Source organism: Mytilus edulis, chromosome 7 (assembly GCF_963676685.1).
Source record: "Mytilus edulis chromosome 7, xbMytEdul2.2, whole genome shotgun sequence".
Lineage (NCBI taxonomy): Eukaryota > Metazoa > Mollusca > Bivalvia > Mytilida > Mytilidae > Mytilus > Mytilus edulis.
The window spans coordinates 71474348-71498999 of NC_092350.1; the positions used below are offsets into that span (position 1 = coordinate 71474348).

A 24652-nucleotide genomic window follows, 5' to 3' on the forward strand; every position below is an offset into this window, starting at 1 on the left:
AAACAAAAAAGCTTCATCAGCAACATTTTATATTGGCAAATTTCCAATGTACATAATTTAAAAGCAGTTTAGGTGAGATAAACAAAAAAGCTTCATCAGCAACATTTTATATCGGCAAATTTCCAATGAAGTTCATTAAACTAAAGTTATTGGCAAATTTCCAATGGAATTTATCAATAATAAACTTTTTGGCAAATTTCAAATATACATAATTTAAAAGCAGTTTAGGTGAGATATTCAAATGAGTTTCAATTACCAACCTTACACTACTTTTAAATTATGTTTTGTACTTAAGTAATTGTCCATTAACCTGGGAACCCTTTCCACCCCCTTTTTGCACCTTATTCCTTAATGGTTTGAGCCATAACTCCCAAAGACAATTCTTACCATCCCTTTGTGGTATTCCAATATCCGAAATCTAAATACATGGTTAGATTCAGCATATCAGAGAACCCCAAGAATTCAATTTTTTTATGAAATCAAATAAAGTTTAATTTTGCACCCTTTAGACCTCACTGTGGACCAATTTGATAACTGGGCCCAAATATCATAAATCTAAATACATGGTTAGATTCAGCATATCGAAGAACCCCATATATTCAATTTTTGTTGAAATCAAACAAAGTTTAATTTTGGATCCCGATTTTGACCAACTTGAAAACTGGGCCCATAATATAAAAAAACTAAGTACATGTTTAGATTCAGCATATCAAAAAACCCCAAGGATTCAATTTTTGTTAAAATCAAACTAAGTTTAATTTTGGACCCTTTGGACCTTAATGTAGACCAATTTGAAAACGGGACCAAAAATTAAGAATCTAAATACACGGTTAGATTCGGCATATCAAAGAACCCCCATAGTTCAATTTTTGATGCAATCAAACAAAGTTTAATTTTGGACCCTTTTGGCCCCTAATTCCTAAACTGTTGGAACCAAAAATCCCAAAACCAATCCCAACCTGCCTTTTGTGGTCATAAACCTTGTGTTTGAATTTCATAGATTTCAATTTACTTATACTAGAGTTTTTGTGCGAATACCAAGAAAAATGCTTATTAGACCCTTTTTTTTGCCCCTAATTCTTAAACTGTTAGGACCAAAACTTCCAAAATCGATCCCAAGCTTCCTTTTGTTGTCATAAACCTTGTGTTTAAATTTCATAGATTTCTATTAACTTATACTAAAGTTATAGTGCGAAAACCAAATGTCTTCGGACGACGACAACAATGTCATACCAACATACGACCGCAAAAATTTTGCGGTTGTATAAAAATGATACAAGTGTTTGATAAACAGGAAGTCGTTGAGTGATGGATCCCAAAATGCATCACACTGTATAGCTGAATTATTTAAATCCCAAAATATCAAGTTTCAGAAATCCTTGTACTGTAGTTTGAGAAAATGGTATTGTTTTGTTTTATCAAAAAGAATGGCCAATGTAGATACAAGTATCTTGTCTTAGGAAGGGAAAAATCCTACTTTGTAAAGAATCACTCTGATTCGAAACAAAAAAATCTGAAACTGTCATTATCAAGATGCTTTTTTTTCTTGATTGACCACATATTTGTTACATTTGGAGGTGTTTTTCAACAAATTAACAGCATTTACATGGGAACCAATTGTGTTCTACTCTTATATGCTTTGAAGTTTGGTATGACGTTCATTTACAATGGACTAGTACACATTTTTTAAAGAGGCAAGCTAAAGCCAACTCCTAGTGGAGTTTTTTTCTCTCTGTGAAGAACACCCTGTCGTATCTGTCTTTTGTTTGCTGTAATTTGGGGTCGGTTTATTGTCTCTTTGGCACTCTCCATTTCCATTTTCAATTTTATCTGTATACAGGCGCTGCTTGAATGCTCAAGCTATTCAAATTCTTAAAGAAATAAAAGTCAAATGCAGATCCAAACAATAGGTTTTCGTGGAATAATGACCAAAAGACAAATTACAGTAAAATTATAAATGATGTCTTGCACTTGAAGTAAGGTGAGACTTTTTTGGTCCTCATTGTGACTTTGAAATGAAGAGTAGCAATAAAAGCACAGTTCTTTTTCTGTCTATGTACTGATTTTGTGTCATGATTGGATACCCAATAATTCATTTTTTTCTATATATAAAGGTTTGACAAAAAAAATATTTTGAGATAACAAACAAGAGGCTCTCAAGAGCCTGAATCGCTCACCTTAATTCTTTTGGTTAAAACTCTCATCAAGGATTATTTTGGCTTTTCAATTTATTTAAATGTTCTTTGGATCGTCCTATTTTCTTCAAAAGCCAAAAAAAATAATCATTTTCTCCTATGTTCTATTTTAGCCATAGAAGCTATGTTTCTTGACATACAAGGAAATAAAATATAAAATTTATACTAGATACTCTGAAACTCATTTAGCCTAAGTTTGGCTGAAATTGATACAGCAGTTTCAAAGGAGATTTTTTAAAGTGAGTCAACATGATGAAAAAATTGTGAAAAAAGTCTTTAAAGGGCAATAACTCCTTAAGGGGTCAATTGACAATTTTGGTCAAATTGACTTATTTGTAGATCTTACTTTGCTGAACATTATTGCTGTTTACAGTTTATCTCTATCTATAATAATATTCAAGATAATAAACAAAAACAGCAAAATTTCCTTAAAATTATCAATTCAGGGGCAGCAACCCAACAACAGGTTGTCTGATTCATCTGAAAATTTCAGGGCAGATAGATCTTGACCTGATAAACACTATATCCCCATGTCAGATTTGCTCTAAATGCTTTGGTTTTTGAGTTATAAGCCAAAAACTGCATTTGACCCCTATGTTCTATTTTTAGCAATGGCCACCATGTTTGTTGATAGATCAAAACTTCGGATACAATTTACAAACAAGACACCCTAAGGAACATTCAGTTAAAGTTTGGAAGTATTTGGCCCAGTAGTTTCAGAGGATAAGATTTTTGTAAAAGATTACTAAGATTTACGAAAAATGGTTAAAAATTGACTATAATGGGCAATAACTCCTAAAGGGGTCAACTGACCATTTCCATCATGTTGACTTATTTGTAAATCTTACTTTGCTGAACATTATTGCTGTTTACAGTTTATCTCTATCTATAATAATATTCAAGATAATAACCAAAAACAGCAAAATTTCCTTAAAATTACCAATTCAGGGGCAGCAACCCAACAACGGGTTGTCTGATTCATCTGAAAATTTCAGGGCAGATAGATCTTGACCTGATAAACAATATTACCCAATGTCAGATTTGCTCTAAATGCTTTGGTTTTTGAGTTATAAGCCAAAAACTGCATTTGCCCCCTATGTTCTATTTTTAGCAATGGCCACCATGTTTGTTGATAGATCAAAACTTCGGATACAATTTACAAACTAGATACCCTAAGGAACATTCAGTTAAAGTTTGGAAGTATTTGGCCCAGTAGTTTCAGAGAAGAAGATTTTTGTAAAAGATTACTAAGATTTACAAAAAATGGTTAAAAATTGACTATAAAGGGCAATAACTCCTAAAGGGGTCAACTGACCATTTCCGTCATGTGACTTATTTGTAAATCTTACTTTGCTGAACATTATTGCTGTTTACAGTTTATCTCTATCTATAATATTATTCAAGATAATAACCAAAAACAGCAAAATTTCCTTAAAATTACCAATTCAGGGGCAGCAACCCAACAACGGGTTGTCTGATTCATCTGAAAATTTCAGGGCAGATAGATCTTGACCTGATAAACAATATTACCCCATGTCAGATTTGCTCTAAATGCTTTGGTTTTTGAGTTATAAGCCAAAAACTGCATTTGACCCCTATGTTCTATTTTTAGCAATGGCGACCATGTTTGTTGATAGATCAAAACTTCGGATACAATTTATAAACTAGATACCCTAAGGAACATTCAGTTAAAGTTTGGAAGTATTTGGCCCAATAGTTTCAGAGGAGAAGATTCTTGAAATAGTTTACAATGACGACAGACGACGACGGACGCCAAGTGATGGCATAAGCTCACCTTGCCCGAAAGGACACATTGATTGCATTCGGCCTGTTCTCCTCAAGTACAATTTGTTCCTTCCTAGAGTGAAACAAATATTCTTGTGATAGCAATTAAATAGACAAAAATCATGCAGATATTTATTTTATTTTATATAACATGAGCATAAATGATAATGAGATATCCTTTACAAATATAAATGTCTGGATGGAATAAGAAGTTAATGAAATAAATGTACAAATGTCCTATTTACAATGTAAAAGACGATAAACTTAAACATTTTCTCCAATAAAACAATGCATGGTTATCTAATCAAAACTAAAGATGGTATATATTTACATTCAACACATGGTTACACCTTAACAAATTTGAAACTTTCCCCTTTAAAACATATATTACTTTTTCCATCAATTTTAAATAAAGAATAATTATAATTTTTGTTCATTTCTTTTTGTTCAAATAATAAATTTTCTATTATGTTGGCATTGAAATTGAATAACTATTCAATCATTTACTTAACCGTCTGCCATAAATTGAGATAGCCATGCATTGCATTTTCAGCACTATAAAATGTAAGCCATTTGAACTTCCCAAAACTTCAACACTCCTTATGCAATATCAAAAGTACTAGTACACAATGGGTGATTCAATGAAAAATCACTCTGGCTAGTGTTGAGTGATTCACTGTCAAACAATGATTCCTGTTGATTTTAGTTGATAACTCTTTATTTCAGGAATCATTTATATTCATACTTCAGAAAGATAGTTGAAAGTGAATAACCTATGATGCCCTTCAAAGTGAAAATTCACCAGGTAGAGTGATTTTTAAATAAATCACCTTGTGTGTACTGTATTTTCTTTATCATTCTGTTGTTCATTTTACATCTAACTATTAAAAGCAATGTCTAATTCATCAGTAATAAAATAAGTTTTACATCTCTTTTTCTATTCTTAACTAGAAAAACTTTAAAAATTAAAATACTCTGACTTCTTGTCATCAAAATTACAAATATTTCAATTGTTTTCTTGTCAATTGGAAATTTAGAAATTTACTATAGATTATATTTTATAATATTTTTTTTGTTATCAATTATATTGTAGATATACAATATTAGGTCAATGAAAGAAAAATATAAACTTTTTTGTATGAGGCTGAGAAACTGGGGAAGAGCAAGGTTCTACCGAGCCCTTCCCCAGTTTTGTGCCGAGTACAAAAAAGTTTATATTTCTATGACATTGACCTAATATTGTTTTTATACTGCAACTTAAACTAATACATTGATAGCTTTTTAAATCGTAACACAAATGTCAAACTTATTTTCATCCCTTAATGCACCTCTGATTGTTGAAAAAGTGTTCCATGATGAAATTGACATTATACAAAATATAGCTGTGTTACTATATTTAGGAAATAAACACAACTAGTTGCAGTATAAATCTGATTACTTGTTTATAATAATATCATTTATCTAGTATATTTTTTTTCCTTTTTGTCAAGTATAATCTATTTTTTTTTTTTGGAATATTGAAATATTTTATGGTTTTTGAATTTTTAAATCCTTCACCAATATTGCCCAAATTATACTATCCCTTAGCTATTCTAACAAAATAATAATAATGTAAAATTTATTACAATTTTTTTTTTTTGTAAATAGATATTAAACAAGAATATACAACAAAGGGGGATTATGGGGGGGGGGGGGGGGGGCAGGGGGCCTTGGCCCCCCCTTTTCTGGGAAAAATTTGGTTGCTTATATAGGGAATCACTGAAGCATGACCGGAGCGGCCCCCTCTTAGGCAGTCAACGGGCCCCCACTTATGAAAATTTCTGGATCCGCCACTGTACAATCATACGGCTTTAAAAAACCAACTTGCAAACTACAACTCTGATAGTCTTTGTCATTAATCCCTGCCCAATGTGGGCAGTGTCAAACTCCTCACTAAAAGGACATGGGGGACAGTGTTGTCTCCTCAGTGTCCATGCCCACTGCCAATTAGTTACAATGATAAAATCTACCAGAGCTGCAGTGTATTTTTAGTGACTTACTCTTTAGTTCAAATTTTTTTTTTTTCTTCCACTAAATACAAAAAGAATGTCAAAAGAAATATAAGGAGATGGTGATTTCGAGCAAACAAGATGTCAACCCAGCAACACAATGATCATTTCATTGATTTTTTTTACAGATTATTAGTAGTAATTTCTGTTTCAGCCCAAAAAAAATTATATAAATGGCTTTTTTTACTGTTAGAAATTAAAATACACTTTTAATTTATCAAATTAGAAAACATATAGAAAAAACATTTATAGCAAAAAGATAAAATTTATCTTTTCCAGGTGCATAAGAATAAATTTTTTGCCAAATGTAAGACATACATGAGTGACAGCTTCAATGCTCTAGATTGAATAATTAAATATATCAATGTTCTCTGAATGCAATCTTTCAATTAACCAAACCAATTATAAATAACATTCTCTGTTTGAGTTATCTATTGAAGAAAACAAATAAAAACAAGAATGTGTCCTCAGTACACGAATGCCCCACTCGCACTATCATTTTCTATGTTCAGTGGACCGTGAAATTGGGGTAAAATCTCTAATTTGGCATTAAAATTAGAAAGATCATATCATAGGGAACATGTGTACCAAGTTTGAAGTCGATTGGACTTCAACTTCATCAAAAACTACCTCGACCAAAAACTTTAACCTGAAGCGGGACAGACGGACGAACGAACGAACGAACGAACGAAGGAACGGACGCACAGACCAGAAAACATAATGCCCCTCTACTATCGTAGGTGGGGCATAAAAAAAGGAAAATTTACACCAGATATTAGTAGAAAAATTCTACAAGCCATTAAACCAAAAAAGATAAATTAGTCTATATAACACTAAAAGATGACATAATAATTATGACTGTTTTCAAAATGGAAGACAACTCCATTATTCAAATCTTTTTAACATAAAATTCACATTCCAATTACACTAAGTATAAAAATACATATGAAAGTTTGTTCATTTTATAAAAGAATGTCCTCAAATTTTAATGGACTCATTGTTTTATCATCAGTAATTGGTGGTATTTTAATCGCAGTGTAAACAATAGCAGAAAATCAACAAGAAAAAAACATACAACAAATTGACCAAGTTGAAAAAAATCAATTCTTTAAACACTAAAAAAGTTCGTGTATGTATGCATTGTTAGTATATTAGAAAATGCATCTTGTCTGTCGACTGAGAAGAAAAATTTTATTTGTTAAATCTTTACCTCTCTGCACTATTATTGAAAAATATGAATCATGACAGAACAAATTAGAGGGTTGAGGTCTGAAAATTAGATCAATTCAAAGGTTAAAATACACATAGATTCATGTTCTGAAACTTTCTAATGATGTCAAAAGATTTTTTACATATTATACATTTGTCATTTTACGAAATAAGTTTGACAGACATTTGTAATTACAATAGCAGGTCGTTAAGCAACATAAAAATAAACCTGAACCCAAAAAGCAGTGGCACTACCTACATTTTACTCCCTACTTGAGAAATCTAAAATAACTTAAAAAAAGAAAAATACCGGTAAATAAATTAATCTCATTTTAATGGCAAGGAATTAATCATGTACTATATGCAAGGAAAAATGTGTTCTAAGGACCATTTCGACCTAAAAATGTAAATTTAACAGAATAATGTGATCTAAAGAACTTTAACATGAACATTAATTTGTAAGTGTTAAAAATTTAAGTCCTTCAAGTAACATGAAAAAAGTTATTTATATAGACAAATCGGTGGTTTACAAATTTATGTTGTACATCTAAATAGTCTATATTTGGGGTAAAACAAAACACTTAGAATACAACGAGACGTATCTTAATAATATCATTAAAAATGAAGGCAAAATAAGGTCCTTATCACACCCTTTTCTCTATGGGTATAAGATTTTAGTACAAAAAATTAATAAAATAAAAAACTAAACTTTCTTAATAACATTTAACTGTCATGACTGTTCTATTGAACTATCAATTTGCTGGTTTCTGTATTGAATAATATGAATCTTGTATCAGTAGTTCTTGTGTTGCTTTCAGAGTTTTGAATGCAAGTCATGAATAAATAAAATTTACCCTACCATTTAAATCAAACCAGAATCCTGATTACCCTTTAATATAATAACAGTTTCTGTTCTTTGTAAGTTGTGTACCTTAAAAGTTCTTTATGACTGGAACATTTTTTGTTAATAATCAATCTTTAAAAATATGTTTCTAATGAATTTGGTTGAAACCATCCATATAGCTATAGAGATTCATATAAACATTTATCAATAACTTAAATCTATAAATAGCTTAATTATTGTTTAGATCATAAATAAATAAACTCATACATAGTACATGTAGTATAGATTTCTTTCTTCTTTTAGAGACAATAAGAACATTGGGACATAAATGTGATAAACAAACGATATAACAAATGAAAAAAAATAATGAAATATACATATAAATTATACATGTCAACACTACATGAAACTCTTCATTGACAAATAAGGGATACAAGAAGGATATGCATGAGAGATTTAAGAAATGACAAGAGATTAAAAACTGGTACAGACTGGAAACAAAATGATAGCAGAACAAAATAAAACATATTATTTTTTTATTCAAAGTTAAATAACAGCAACAAAAAATAATTTACATCAACAAATTTCTAAGAAAAAAACATAACTTCCCACATTAAAAGTAAAAAAAAAAATTAAAAGGGTAATTAACTATATGTTTGTTATAGTGTTAAGAATTTCTTACATCATTCTTTTATGAATTATTTCCCTTTGATCACGAAGAGCTATTTTCTGTTGCAGATAGGTGGTATTTTTTATTAACAATAAAATGTCTTACAAAAAATTAACCTAAATACCACACTTGTCCATTTTCTACTTAAATAACTTTAAATTTACAAATTGCATGTCAAGGAGATATAAAAAACAGAACAGTACAATAATATTTCCCTGACTAGTCCTAATACGAGCATCACTTTTACAAATAAATTGTTCAAACCAGACAATCATGTGTGTCGCCTTTTCAATTTTGACCAAAAAATAAATTGCCACCCAAAAAAAATCTGTATTCAACTAGCCAAGTATATATATATATATACTAGGAATGTACTTACAATGCATTTAAAATCAGCATTGAAATTTTTATTAACATATCAAAGATAAAATTTTGAAGATTGTATTCTTAAACTTTTTTTCTTAAATTGTTTCCAAAAGGAATAATTTTTTCACAGATTTTTTTTTTCGTTTTTTCTTATTTTACATGATTGCGTGGTTCGATACATCATAATAATCAACATAACATTATTATTGTTATTCTTAACAATCAATTATTAACAAACTGATAAAATCTGTTAGTGACAAATCCTTCTTGTCATGTCTTTCTGTAAAGATAAATGATGAAAAGGCTGTCAGAGGGATGTAAATGGCCATCAGAGGCACATCTTCTCGGTCATTTCTCGCTGAGAAGTAAACAACAATAAGTGAATTTAATTTGTGATCAATTTTATGTGTTGATCCTTTGCATGCCATGCCGTTAAGCAGGAATTGATGGTGTTACCGTGTGGTCAGCAGATTTGGTAAATTGTGTGCAATAGTTTTAAGCTCCCAAATGCATTAGAAAAGCCATTTCTATAGGTCTCTAATTTCATATCAGTTAAACCATAGAGTAATGAATATGTTTTGAAAGAAATAGAGTAAGAGGTTCTACTGGTATTATGTTTGTTTGTGAATATACAATGCAGTTGACCTGAATTTTGGTCATTTTCATTTGTCAATGATGGACAGCCAATTTTAAATTTTCAAATTTTTGTAAAAATAATGTTCAGAAAACTTTTTCACAAGGAATTGAAATACAGATCATGTATCCTGCTTCGCCTACAAAGATCTATAAGCGCTCTGTTCTATTTCTGTTTTAAACCTTCCGGCATCCTCTGGTTTTGTCCTAATAATATCATGAATATACAACTTCAAAAATCTAAAGGCTGAAATTTCATTGGCTGATGAATTAATTACAAGAACAGAAAGTAGAATAAAGTGTTGGCAGAACCTTGTATGCAAAGCATGGACATGATGGACAAAGGATCTGTATTTTTATCAGATTGCTAGGAATTGTAAATTAAATTTGGTGGCTAATCCCAATGTGGACAGTTGGAAAGTACCATCTAAACTCTATTTTACACTCAGTCAAAATACACCATTGAAAATTCACAATCTGACTAAATTTTGCTAAATTTGACCTAAAACTACAATGTAATAAATAAAATAAACATTTTGTCCTTTATAATTAGACGATGAAATTTCAATGGTGTATTTTATAACTTCTTGTAGTCAGCTTTGTACTTGTATTACATGTTTTATTATAAATCAATAAACCAGAAAAGAGTTTTAGATCTCCAATACCAATCAATATGTGTTGAAAGTTTAGGAAGCAACGATTATACAACAGCAGACAGTTTTTCCTAATTGCTACAGCTATTTGTGTCAAGTTCATTAGTAATAAAATAATGTCAAGAAAATTATACATTGGAGAAAAGATTGAAAAAACATGTTTTATAAAGTATAATAATGGTATATTCTAACTTAATATTACTGGTCCATTAATTTTAAACAAGGTTTAAGATAATTTTTCAACATTCATTTCAGAGTAAATGAAAAACACTCGAATAACACTTCAAAGGTGATCAAGAGCCTTGCATCCAATAGTTGTTGATGATTGCTGTCTTGCACAAGTTTGTCTTCTGCTTACTGTAGAACATATACCAAAGTAGTGTTTTTTTCTTTGAATAGTTTCGAAATGATGTCATCCCATTGACTTTTATAGCTTATTATAATGTTTGAGTATTGCTCATTGTTGAATGCCATATGGTGACCTGTAATTTTTCAAATCTTTGTTCTTTCGTGCTTATAGTCTTATTCGATAATTGTCTCATCATTTTTTTTCTCATTGGCAATCATTCATATACATTATTTATTTCCCTTATTTTATAAAAAAAAGTGTTATTACATTTCTTTTTATTGACAACCATTTATTTTAAAAGCTTTGACATATCTTGTACAAAGCAGGATTTCCTGTTTCAATTCTTAAAAAAAATTTTAGTTTGTTTTTTTCTTTATTCATTTGACGGATTTGCCTAAAATGATGACTACTTACTAAAGGCTCCAGCTCCTTCTTATCTACTAAGCTGTATTCCACCACAAAGTAATAGAAATGTTTATAGCACGTGTTTACATGAGCTTCCTACAAAACATGTGATATTCAATTAGTTAAAACAGTGGATTAAAATTGCATGACGTGCGGGGCTAGACTATTCCTTTAAAATTAATGTGGGAGGATAGACATTATTTATAATATGTCTTTTCCCTAATTTTAAATGCTTAAATCAAGAAATAATTGTGGCAGTTTTATTCTTAACATATCTATACAAATTTTCTTTCTATTTAACTTTTAAGTTAGAATAATAAATGGGGAGTGAGTCCATGAGATACAGATGATTGAGGCAAACTTAAGTTAGAGAACAGAAACCAAATTGGGGAGGGATGGACAGATGACAGACGGACAAGGATACAAATTAATGCTACCTCCGCTATGATGGGAGCATGAAATTATGGGTAGTTTTGGTTTCTTGACAAAAAGTTGGTAGATTATCATTTCTTCGGTTTTTTTGGTCACAAGACAGAACATACATGACAGATATATATTGCATCTTTACCACAACAGTTACACATGTTACAGTTAATACAAAATATTTCACCAGAAGTTAGCAACTTGTTATCTGTCTATGAATAGAGTGACAATAGTAAATGTATAATTGAAATGCAGAGATGATTTAGCTTTGAAATATAGTTAACTGAAAGTCAATAAAATTAATGCCAAAACACATACCGGTAAATATTTTTAATTACTGTAGAACAATAATAGTTACTATGGATCTATTGATTTGATTTTTTGTGTTTTTAACGCCACTTTTAAGCACCTCTTTTGGGCTATTTCATGGCGGCTAGTTTTTATTGGTGGAGGAAGCCAGAGTGGCCGGAGAAAACCAACAACCTTCGAAAGGAAAACTGACAATCCTAGTCAATTAAGATTGGAGTTGAGTGCACCCGCACGAGCGGGGTTATAACTTACAACCTCAGTGTTGACTGGCTAATGATTCCAGTAGTAACTACTTAGACCACTAGGCCACCGAGGCCACCATGGATCTATCTCATATGAATACTGTTTTAGATGACCTTAAGATATCTGCTCTTCATAAAGAAGAGCATTACAAGGGAAATAATCATACTATACTTACAGCACCTAAGGCAACTAATGTATCAAAATGATGTATATACACATGTACAAAAACTCTGTATAGTCGGGTTAGTAATTTTTTCACCACTTGTAAGTAATTCTTTGGGAATGGTACTCCTATAAAAGAAATTATATTAAAACAAATTATTTCTCGTTATATGGAAATTTGTTGATTGCAAATCTTAGATAGTCTTTTATTTATTCACAACATTTTACAAAATGTTTAAGACTCACTAATAAAACATAGGATTTTACATGGAAAATATTTCCCTAATTATTATTTAATTCTGCAACCAACTGGTATTTTGTGGTAAACAAGGGACATACTCAACAACTTTCACAGTGAATACATTTTCATCATTTGTTAGCGGCTCCATCAGAACAGTAATTTTGTGGTGAACAAGGGACATAACTGTGCATCTTCCATAGTAAATAAATTTTCATCATTAGTTTGAGGCTCTTTTGGAACAGCAATTTTGTGGCAAACAATGGACATAACATAACAAATTTAAGAGGGAGAATATTCATAAATATTAGACTGCATGTGCACCCTAATAATGGTATTTTTGTAGTAAACAAACTAGCTGCCAGTAACTGTCAGTGCTCTCAGATCTGTACTTAAGTGTCTTTTTGTTGTTAGGATATACAAGTACCCGGCCACGTCCACTCTGTTTTTGTTAGATGCATTTCTTTTTGTATCCATCTGATGAGTTAAGCCTTTTTCAACTGATTTTTTATAGTTCGTTCTTATGTTGTACTTTTACAATACTGTCCAAGGAAAGAGGGAGTGTTGGGATCTAGCTAACATGTTTAACCCAGCTCCATTCTGTATGTATGTGCCAGTCCCAAATCAGGAGCCTGTAATTCAGTGGTTGTCCTTTGTTGATGTGTTACATATTTGTTTTTCGTTCATTTTTTTGTACATAAATTAGGCCGTTAGTTTTCTTGTTTGAATTGTTTTACATTTGTCATTTCAGGGCCTTTTATAGCTGACTATGCGGTATGGGCTATGCTCATTGATGAAGGCCATACGGTGACTCAAAGTTGTTAATTTCTGTGTCATTTGGTCTCTTGTGGAGAGTTGTCTCATTGGCAATCATACCACATCTTCTTTTTTTATAAACAAGGGACATACACAACAACTTTCAGAGTGAATACATTTTCATCATTTGTTTGCAGCTCCATCAGATGATCAGAACAGTAATTTTGTGGTAAATAAGGGACATAACTCTGCAAATTCCATAGTAAAATAAATTTTCATCATTTGTTAGCAGCTCCATTAGAACAGTTATCTTGTGGTAAACAAGCGACATAACTGTGCATCTTCCATATAGTGAATAAAGTTTAAGGCTTTATTGGAACAGCAATTTTGTGGTAACTAATGAACATATCATAACCTCTTTAACAGGGGAAATATTTCCATCATAAATATTAAACTCCATGTGCACCCTAGTTAAGGTATTTTTGTAGTAAACAAACAAGGGACAGAACTCCACAACTTTCACATTTAATTTGTTTTAATCAGGAGTTTTATCATGTGTTTGCTCCACCTAAGCAATAGTTTGCAGTTAACAAAGGATAAAACTCAACAAACTTTTAATGGGGAAAATATTTCTATCATTAATCTTTAGACTCCACCCAATATGTATTTTTGTAGTAAAAAAGGGACATAACTCGGAATCTTTCACAGTAAATATATTTTCATCATGAGTTTGAGGGCTCATCTCAATCCTCAATCTTAAGACTCCATCCAATTGATAAGTTTGTGGTAAGCAAGGGTTATAACTCACCAACTTTTACTGGGAATATATTTTCAGCATTAGTTTGATGCTCCATTGGAACGTTATTTCAACAATTTACAAAGGGACATAACTCACCAACTTTTACTGGGAATATATTTTCAGCATTAGTTTGATGCTCCATTGGAACGTTATTTCAACAATTTACAAAGGGACATAACTCACCAACTTTTACTGGGAATATATTTTCAGCATTAGTTTGATGCTCCATTGGAACGTTATTACAACAATTTACAAGGGACATAACTCACCAACTTTTACTGGGAATATATTTTCATCATTAATCTGGGATTCAACCCAATCCATTAATAATGATATATATTTGGGAGCTGGTAATGCTGTTGGTTTTTTGTATTTCACACTGTCTGCGTCACACCACTGATATTCATATCTGAAATGAAATAAATTAGAAAATTTATTAAAATATGAATTCTGTTTAAATCCATGATAATGTTCAAAACAGTTTGATGTATATGTCAAGCTGAGTTTGTCTTTGTATAGTATATTCAGAAATTATTGTGAAGATCTGTTATTGCAATATTTGAAGAACAGACAAAAATGCTAGATTAATTATTGCGATTCCATGAAAAGCTGGATAACAATTTTTGTATCACTATCAGATATCAGCTTGTGAGTTCTTATTATTGAGATATTCACCCAGCTGCATAATTTGTATTCATAAAAAACTCCTCACAATAGTTCTAAATTTACATGTTACAATATATATAAACATTTTGTTTTGAGTTGCTCATGATAAACAGTAGCTGCGGAACTAAAGGTCTATTGATGCATATGATGATATTTCTTACAATCTGCCAATGGACATAAAATAATTATGAGGAACCATGGCTGTTATAGTCATTATAATATTTGTGGTCAGCAATTTCCCTTAATTTGTAAATACTTTTGACAAGCTCCTGCCACAGTCAACTCATTGACTCCATTTTCCTTTATTTACTGTTTAAGTTAATTAGACCAGGAGGGAAAGCTTTCATACTTTTTTAATATTTTTTTATTTAGACAGTGTTTGTATACGTTATAAATACATACATGATATATGCTCTACAAAGTTGACAATTCAAAAATTAGATTTCAATTAATTTAATTATATTTGAAGACTTATACATCTCAAACAGGTTGAAAAAACAGTAATTTTTATTATTTTTTGGCAGTAGAGATTACAACTCACCTAGGACCACCAGACATGCATTTTTGGCATCAAGGGAGATAATTCACCTAGGACCACCAGACATGCATTTTTGGCATCAAGGGAGATAACTCACCTAGGACCACCAGACATACATTTTTTGCATCAAGGGAGATAATTCACCGAGGACCACCAGACATGCATTTTTGGCATCAAGGGAGATAACTCACCTAGGACCACCAGACATACATTTTTTGGCATCAAGGGAGATAATTCACCTAGGACCACCAGACGCATTTTTGGCATCAAGGGAGATAACTCACCTAGGACCACCAGACATACATTTTTGGCATCAAGGGAGATAATTCACCTAGGACCACCAGCCATACATTTTTGGCATCAAGGGAGATAACTCACCTAGGACCACCAGACATACATTTTTGGCATCAAGGGAGATAATTCACCTAGGACCACCAGACATGCATTTTTGGCATCAAGGGAGATAACTCACCTAGGACTACCAGACATGCATTTTTTGGCATCAAGGGAGATAATTCACCTAGGACCACCAGACATGCATTTTTGGCATCAAGGGAGATAACTCACCTAGGACCACCAGACATTGTGGTACATGTTTCTTCAGTGCAGTATTCACATATAGTACCATATAACAGGTTGATTCTGTTGAAAAAATCTACAACTGTAAAATAGGAGAAGGGATTATTATCCAGCTATATGTTAAATACATGTACATTATTCTGATAAGGTATCAATTAATGACTAATGTTATATCTCTATCGCCTTAAGTAATATAACCAAAATTAAAGGCTATACTTTTACAAATAAAAATACAATGTAGTAAACTGCTGACATGACAAATTTTTATTCAAATATCCCTTTAACTAATTGGAGTGAACTTCATGTAGTACACTCAATTCAGTTAATCAAAATTTTTAGTGGTGAGTTTTGAAAATAAAATTTCAACCACACATGCTAATCATTGCTAATCTTGCACCTTTGCAATGAACTTTGGTTTATCCCTATTAACATTAAAATAGGTATAAGGGACCTGCTGTGGTTACTAGGGGAACTGACAAGAGTTGTTCTAATCTTAATATTCCTGTCAACCCACTTGTGTTCATAAGCATGTTAGGTAGAACATGACTCTCATGCAGAAAAAAACCAAAATGAAAATAAATTGTTGCATAATAGCTTATTTTGGATCTTCAACATGTTCAATATGAAATTCTGTAACTAATATAAACTTCCCTCCCCTCCCCAAACTATTCTGTCAGTAGCTGAGATGAAATAAATGTCACAACAAAAATCAAATAACAAAATATGTAAAACTACTAACTGATAGATACATGTAGAACAAACATGACAAAATTAAGTCTAAGTCTAATAACAAGATCAAAATTAAGTATGCTACAACATTTACACAATATTTGGTATTCAGACATATTGAAAGGATTTCTGGATCATGGTGTAACAATAAAAGCATGTGTAAACTAATTACAGTAGATTCTTTTATTTTTTCGTGGGTACCAATTGTCATAGTTTTGGCAAAGTCTGAATATTTGTACTTTATTGATTATATATTAAAATTTGTAGTTTACAAATACTTAATTAATGGTAAGAAAATTTGTATCTCACAAATTATTAAAATGAATCCACGGTCATGACAGTATATCTCTAATTGTTCAATGCGCGGATGCATTTAAAAATTTCTGATGAGTTTGATAATTCTTGATAAATAAACTCATCATACAGTCAGAGCTCAGACATAAACAAGTCGCTTTTTGTTTTTGACTTAAAGAAGTCAAAACATGTATTTATCATTAAAATGTGTTTTCAATTTTAGACTTATCTAAGTCAGAAAATGAAAGACTTGTTTAGGTCTATTTATGTTGATGAAAAAACTTAATTTCACTTGGTGGCCAAACTACACCACCTATGACAGCAAAATCCTGTCTGAGAGTTCACAAGGACTTGAGCTATCTATATTTAATTGTCTAATTGAACATCCTTACTAAACACAGATGTTTTACCTCATTAAGTGTGGTTCCAGGTGGTTGCATTGTAAGGATAATTAACATTATCTCCGATTTTTTAGACTCTCATTCATATTTTTCTTTAGAAGACAAAGCATTGTCTTTCAATGTTGTCATTATTTGATTTAGATGCATGACCTCCTTATAAATATGCGTGGGTCTTGAAGTTAACCAATTTTGATCACTTATCGACTTGTAGGAGTCGATATTTGCAACTTTTTGATTCTGTTCAATTATTTCTTGCTTAACAATATTTGACTTATTAAAGTCGTTTTTTGTCTTGCATTAAAGGGAGACAAGTCCTAAAACTTACAAATTTAGACCTCTATGAGTCTAAAGCAGATTCAGACTTATTTATGTCTGAGCTCTGACTGTCATAGATACCATGATTAAATTTAGTATATACGCCAGACGCGCGTTTCGTCTACAAAAGACTCATCAGTGACGCTCGAATCCAAAAAAGTTAAAAAGGCCAAATAAAGTACAAAGTTGACGAGCATTGAGAACAAAAATTCCTAAAATAAATTTTCAGTATTTCAAAAGGTGTGATACAGGCGCTAGGGATCATACAACTTGCGCTCAAAATAAATATTCCTAATGGGTGATTAAACTAGGTTCAGTGATTTCTATGGTTCTGTTTTTCTTGCTACAAATTCAATAACCCCATTTGCCTTTTAATAAAAAAAAATATTAATACATTATACATGTCATAAAACAAAATATAAAAGAAAGTTAAACATTTGTTAAAATCAGATTGTTAATTAACAGTTGAATAGTTGACAGTATCTTTTTTAAACTCTCAAAGATATTATACACTAACTTAATTTGGCTTTAACATGTTTAACAATATGACAGTTGGTGATTTTACCATGGTTACGATGTAGACGGCAATTTCAACTTGAGAATTATCATGATTAATTACCCAAATAAGGTAAAATAAGCCTAAAATTACCAGGAAATTTGGTAATCAATTTGTAAAGAATGAAAAGATAAACATCACTTCGTTAAAAATAGTTCTTTTGTAAATATAAAAAAAACAACTTCCCCCATACCTCAGAAATCACTTCCCCATGTATTGTTTTAAAATGAAGGTTAATTCTCTGAATTGGTGACAAAAGGATAAATAACATCTCATGCTAAAAATTGGAAGTGAATAAACATGATAAATTCAATGTTTAATTTTATTTTTTTCATTTTCATATAACAATACATTCATGTGTGCATGTGCAATCTATAAGCCTAGTTTATTCTAAATCTAACAGTCTTTGTACTCAACATACATATGCATGTACATGATATATATATACATTTTTAGTTGTACATGTAAAAAAAAATCAAAAAAGTTTAAATCAATATCATGATACACATGATACATGTATAAGGCCACGGTTTTTTAATTTGTTGGTTTACGGATTTTCTCCATGACAAAGTCGGGTCGGTCGGTCGGAAAAAAAAAGAAAAAAAAATCTTTCTAGACATAAAAATATGCAAAATGAATATATATTTCACTTTTCTAATAATGTTTGTTATGCTATTTTGTCATCATTTCTTAAATTTTAGTTCGATGAAATAATAATGCTCATTTGTCATAAACATAGCATGACATTGTCTTATAATTTCCCATAAAAAGAGGGAGGGGGGAGGGGGTGCACGGACAAAGACGAAATTAAATCGTCACTTCACTAACAAGAAAACACAGATTCGCGTAGCTCTTAATCAATTCCAGAAAACTTGCTGAATAATGATCTTCAAGCACAAAAACTGGTAAAGAACAAAATGTTAAAACGTCAATTACGAAAATAAGTTTCAACACACATGTCAAAAACGTAATAGACTCGTCCACTGGAAAAACGAGAACATCAGGTAAATCTGTTGTCATGCATTCCCGTTTTTTTATCCAAATGGAAGATATTTTTTTATTATCTATGAAACAAGAAAATATCAAATGATCTGTGTATATTCAGTACTTTTAACTTGATGTCTTGAACTTTCACCTGTCAACATTTGGACAAGTCAATTTCTATGAGATGATGCATCTTACGGACTGAAGACAAATAAGGGAAACAAACTTATTGTGTAATAGGTTTTAAACACAGATTTCGTTCCGCAAAATTATTTCCGCACCGACATTTCAAGGTCAGTGATGATTGAATTGTCTATTTTTAGAAACGTAAACTAGAAGTTTTATTTTTTCACAACAGAAAGTGTTATCAATTCTATTAATGATTAATGCATTTTGTTTCATAAAAAAAGAATATTTTAATTATTTTTTAGGGGAAATGAATTTGTGAGGGTCGGCGGGAATAAAAAAGCATGAAAAGTCAACTTTATTTTTATTCTGGAAATCGGCAAAATTGGGTCGGCGGATCCGTAAACCAACAAATTAAAAAATCCTGGCCTAAAATGTGCATGATGTGCATTCAAGGTGTTCAACAATAAAATTAACATGCCAGTTTCTGATGTCTACACATGCAAGTTTACTACATGTATTTAGCAGTTTGTCCGACACCAATTAAGAGTATACATCAAAAGCTCGTTAAAATTTTACTGAAGCGTATGTATGCAGAGGTCAGACTCGAACCATTCTGATCGCATATTTTAATTTTCAATCCAAGATACACAATGATCAGTCTGATGGATTGTGGCCATTCCAATACAAGCACTACTTTGATGCGGAATGTAGTTTTTTGTACCCACCATGAACAGCCAACCAGTCATTTAAATCCTCGTTAGACGGTAGCTTAACAACTTCCCTCAAATCAATTCCTGAATTAAGAGAAGCGTTTGCTTGCTTATGTAAATTATACTTTAAGCTACCAGGATCAAACCGCTTCTTGGGCTTAAAAGTCTGCAAAGAAATGAATTATACATGTTTGTATAAATAGGTATATAATGATATATGAAGCTAAAGATGTTTGTATCTGTATACACATGCAAGCTGTCAGACTCGACTGCCATAGATGTAGTTTTGAAATCTGAAATGAAAGTGGTTTATACATGTATAATTATTGTACCAACCATGCACAGCAATCCAATCATTTAAATCTTCCTGCGGTGGCAACCTGACAACCTCCTTCAGATCTATACCGGAGCTCAGTGAGGCATTGGCCTGCTTATGGAGGTTGAATTTGAGAGTACCCTGTTCAAACTTCTTCTTTGGTTTAAATGTCTAAAACATACATGCACATTAAAATATCAAATAAAAAACATCATTTGAATAAAAATATATACATATTAAGAAAAGTTCTGTAGAATCTGTATCATGCATGTCATGTGTATGCTGGTATTTACATATAAGAAAGTTATAATTAATTAAGATACACGTATTTAAATAATTATAATAAAAATAAATTTACAACAGTTTCAATTCATCACATTAACATGATTAAGTCAAGCATTGTTTGCATCGCACATGTTGCAGTCACATTTCTTTAGGTCATTTCTAGTGTGACTTTTAAACAAACCTTTTTTTTTAAATTGTATTCTTTTTAATCTCGACTTAGTTATAACGGTTTCATAATCAATCAGATATACATGTACATGTACAGTACATAATCTACTTAAACAAGGATCTGACTCTTAAATATACATGTAATTATGAAACTTTTGACAAGTTGTTTGACAAAAATGTTTGATAGCTTTCAATAATAGAAAAATGTAAACATAATTTGACATCCAATGCCCAAACTTTAAAATCACTTGTAATCATATTTGAAACTTTTAAACAGTTTTAAGTTGTAAGTGAGTGATTATAACATCAAATGCAAGGATTATCATAAGAAAAGTTAAAATGAATAATTTTACAATAACTCCTCTCAGTAAAACTACTGCAAAAAATTGTATCTTAAAATCACTGCTCCATATTAATAATTATATATAAATGTATACATGGTATCATGTATAGGGCCAGTTTAATAATTATATATAAATGTATACATGGTATAGGGCCAGTTTAAAATTCAGCTACTGTAAACCTTTAAATTTGTTTTGATGTGTCCAAAAAAAGAAAAAATATAAAGTCATATTATTGGTAATAGATAAATAGATAGCGGAAGAAGTGGTACAATGCCAATGAGACAACTCTCCATCCAATTTATAAAAAGTAAACCATTATAGGTCAAGGCAGGTAATGCCTTGGCTCACACCGGACAGCAAGTAAAAAAAAAACCCAAAAAACTAGTGTAAAACCATTCAAACAGGGAAACCAACGGTCTAATCTAAATAAAAACAAGAAACACGTATGAACTACATGTATATAAACATAGGACAACCAATTGTAAAAAATGTACATCAAATGTCTGTACATGTTTTAGATACATGATACATGTACATGTATATACATTGTACATTAATCTAGATCTTTATAAGCATGTTATATAATATACAGGAAAGACTTCACCGTATTATATATAAATCTTAAATAAACAATTGACATTCATGAAATTGTCAAGCTTTCCAAGGTCATCTGTATTATCAGTGTGGAAAGGATAAGATACTATTGACAAGTATTTTATGACAACAGGGTACATGTAAAATCTATGTCTTTTCCATGTCATGTGATAGATTAAAGTATTGGGACAAAAGCTGATAAAATACAAGTGCATTGTACAATGTAATATCCTTATTGGCATTTTGCCATAAAAAACAGTTGTTGTAATTAATTTTATTTCAAGCATTGTCAGGAAAGATATTATGATTATTTTCATGTTCCATTAATGATAATAAAACATACATGTATCAAAGTATATCAAATCCATAGTACATGTATGTAGAACATGTACATGTATACATTGTACATTGTATCTTGCATGTCTTGGTCATTACATGTATGTAATTAGGGTCCATTCTTAGTGTTCTTATATTTTCCTCGCATAGCCATTTTTTACTTACATTTATGATTATACATGTATACATGACATATGCATGTGTATATTTGACCAAATGGTATTAATGATTATAATGATAATAAATGAGCATAAAATGTTAAGCATTTGGGTGTACATTGTAAACAAATGGTTGCTTATATTAACACAATTATCCAAATTATGTCCTAATGAAAAATAAATATTCACAAATTAATTATAACTAGCACTGTTTTTCCAAAAGATATAGCACCATGGCCCCTATACATCCTATACATTCCATCACAATATCATCCATGATAGTACCATGGTATCAGGGTGCTTTAATTATAAGGCCGACAAAGGCCCTGCTGAGAATGCTGATCTTATATTTAAAGTTTTTAAGCACAAAATAGGATTGAAACCAAGCTTTTGAATGTACGTACAACATGTATAAACTAAACTTCCAAGTGGATAACCTACATGTATTGCCATTGATCATTTAAATGTGGAGAAACAGTTAACATTTTCATTGTGAGAGATTCTGGTTATTTTTAACTAAAAGATATTAAATACAAAATATATAAATGTACATGTACCTTTCAATATGTTTGCTTTTTTATATCATGTTTATCATGTTTATCAACAAAAACATATTAAATAAATCTGACAAGCCGTTTAGGAGAACCGCTGCGAACAAGTTCATTTTAAAGTTGCGGAGGAAGAAGAATAATAAAAATACACAAAATGTAATAAGAACTGACCAAAAACAATAAGTCTACACTTTGTTTGGGAGACTTAAATATGAGCTAAGGGAATGTCTAGAAAACAATATAAAAGTTAAAACTAGAATCAATCAAACTACATGAACTATTTTTTTACATTTTTATATCAAATGCAATCGAAAATGTAAAAACTGAATAAGAAAAGGTATTATTTTAATTTTAGTTTCTTGTGTACAATTTGGAAATTAGTATGGCGTTCATTATCACTGAACTAGTATATATTTGTTTAGGGGCCAGTTGAAGGACGCCTCCGGGTGCGAGAATTTCTCGCTACATTGAAGACCTGTTGGTGACCTTCTGCTGTTGTATTTTTCTATGGTCAGGTTGTTGTCTCTTTGGCACATTCCCCATTTCCATTCTCAATTTTATCAAAGGAAATTCAAAATGAAAAGTCTTTTATCGATTGACATGATTGATGGTAAAATCAAAAGCTCAAACACATCAAAAGAAAGGCCTGAATCATGCAAAAAAGGAAAGTTCAAAATTAAATTATTTTCTTTTATCATGATGATCATTTCAATTTAAAATGTTTTTATTTCAATTAATAGCTTAATAAGATAACCTTGATACTTAAATATACACTTTCCCAGTATTGACCACTTGACATGCTTGAGTAGTATTGTTTGTTTTTTGTTGTTTGTTTGCTTGATGATTTTTGTTGGGTTTTTCTTTGGTGGTGGTGGTGGTGGTGGGGGGATAATGGTAACCTTGCCACTGTAATGCATTCATGGCATTGTAAGTTCATGCTGATCAATAATGAGCATCTTCCTTCTAATCTCCACAAACCAATGATTTATATTCTCTGCACGTGGCAACAAAGTATGATAAATGGCTTTTTATAAATAAAGCAAAATTTCACACATTAAATACTAGGAAAATGAAAGTAAAACTAATCAATAATTTAGAAGTGAAAAGTACATGTAGTAAGCCTAGGTAATAAAAATCCAATATTCTATGCAACATGTGCAAAGATACCGATTTGAAAACATTGTTCAAACTGTAATATATAATATGTGTGAAAGGGGTGTTAACTATTTCAGTATACAATTTGGAGAACCGGAAATTCCATACTTCCTTGTTTAAGGAGGTACTTTTAATAATGTCAATAAACTGTTACAGCTATTCTGAAATTTAATACAGTATGCACATTAAAAAAAAGAAACGATTGTGAATTAAAACTTAAAATGTTTATAAGCTATAATGTGCACGTGTCGCTCCATGGATGATCATGTAATTTCTATGTTTGGCAATAAAATATTATCAATGACAACAGGACCCGTTTGTAAGGCAAGTAAAGAAGTGGATTTATTCACCTTTAGTGGGGTGGGTCTAGCTTATTTGATAAAGATACGTTTTAAAAATAATGTGTTGGTATGAACATACGTTCTAATGATACATGGTTGTTTAGATTACCTTTACTTTGTCTCTAGAAAAGAACTGTGCAAATCCATATCGTCCAGCCATGTTTTCATTTATCTACGCATGCGAAACCGGAAGCTGAAGTGATGCTGAGGGTTTGTATCAAAAAGTACGCTGATAGGTTCAAGCTATATTATTTAAAAGATTGGGAATTAATTGAAACGTAAAAAGTGAGCCTTTTATGAAAACGTGAATTTTCAAATCTTAATATAATATCATATAAAGAATGAAAACAACATTGCTCTTTTTCATTTGTAGCACAGTTTTAAGGCCATTGTTTGTTATGTCTTTTTCATAGAAT

General features: G+C 31.0%; 1 protein-coding gene across 4 annotated transcripts; it reads right to left on the bottom strand.

The window, feature by feature from the left end:
• Positions 1–5513: 5513 nt before the first annotated feature.
• LOC139482128 (MOB kinase activator 3B-like) lies at positions 5514–24445 on the bottom strand. Of its 4 annotated transcripts, none has more exons than XM_071265814.1 (7): positions 24346–24445; positions 20004–20154; positions 15859–15952; positions 14357–14496; positions 12308–12423; positions 11167–11253; positions 5514–9397 (listed from the first exon to the last, which is right to left on the bottom strand). In XM_071265814.1, the coding sequence occupies exons 1-7, from the start codon at positions 24394–24396 to the stop codon at positions 9368–9370; spliced, it is 669 nt and encodes a 222-aa protein (XP_071121915.1). In that variant the 5' UTR covers positions 24397–24445; the 3' UTR covers positions 5514–9367. The 4 variants fall into 4 exon arrangements, with proteins under 4 accessions (XP_071121915.1, XP_071121913.1, XP_071121912.1 ...); XM_071265812.1 differs by lacking the exon at positions 20004–20154 and adding an exon at positions 20325–20475 and having other exon boundaries at positions 24346–24442; XM_071265811.1 differs by lacking the exon at positions 20004–20154 and adding an exon at positions 20325–20475 and having other exon boundaries at positions 5514–9475; positions 24346–24439.
• Between the last annotated feature and the right edge of the window lie 207 nt (positions 24446–24652).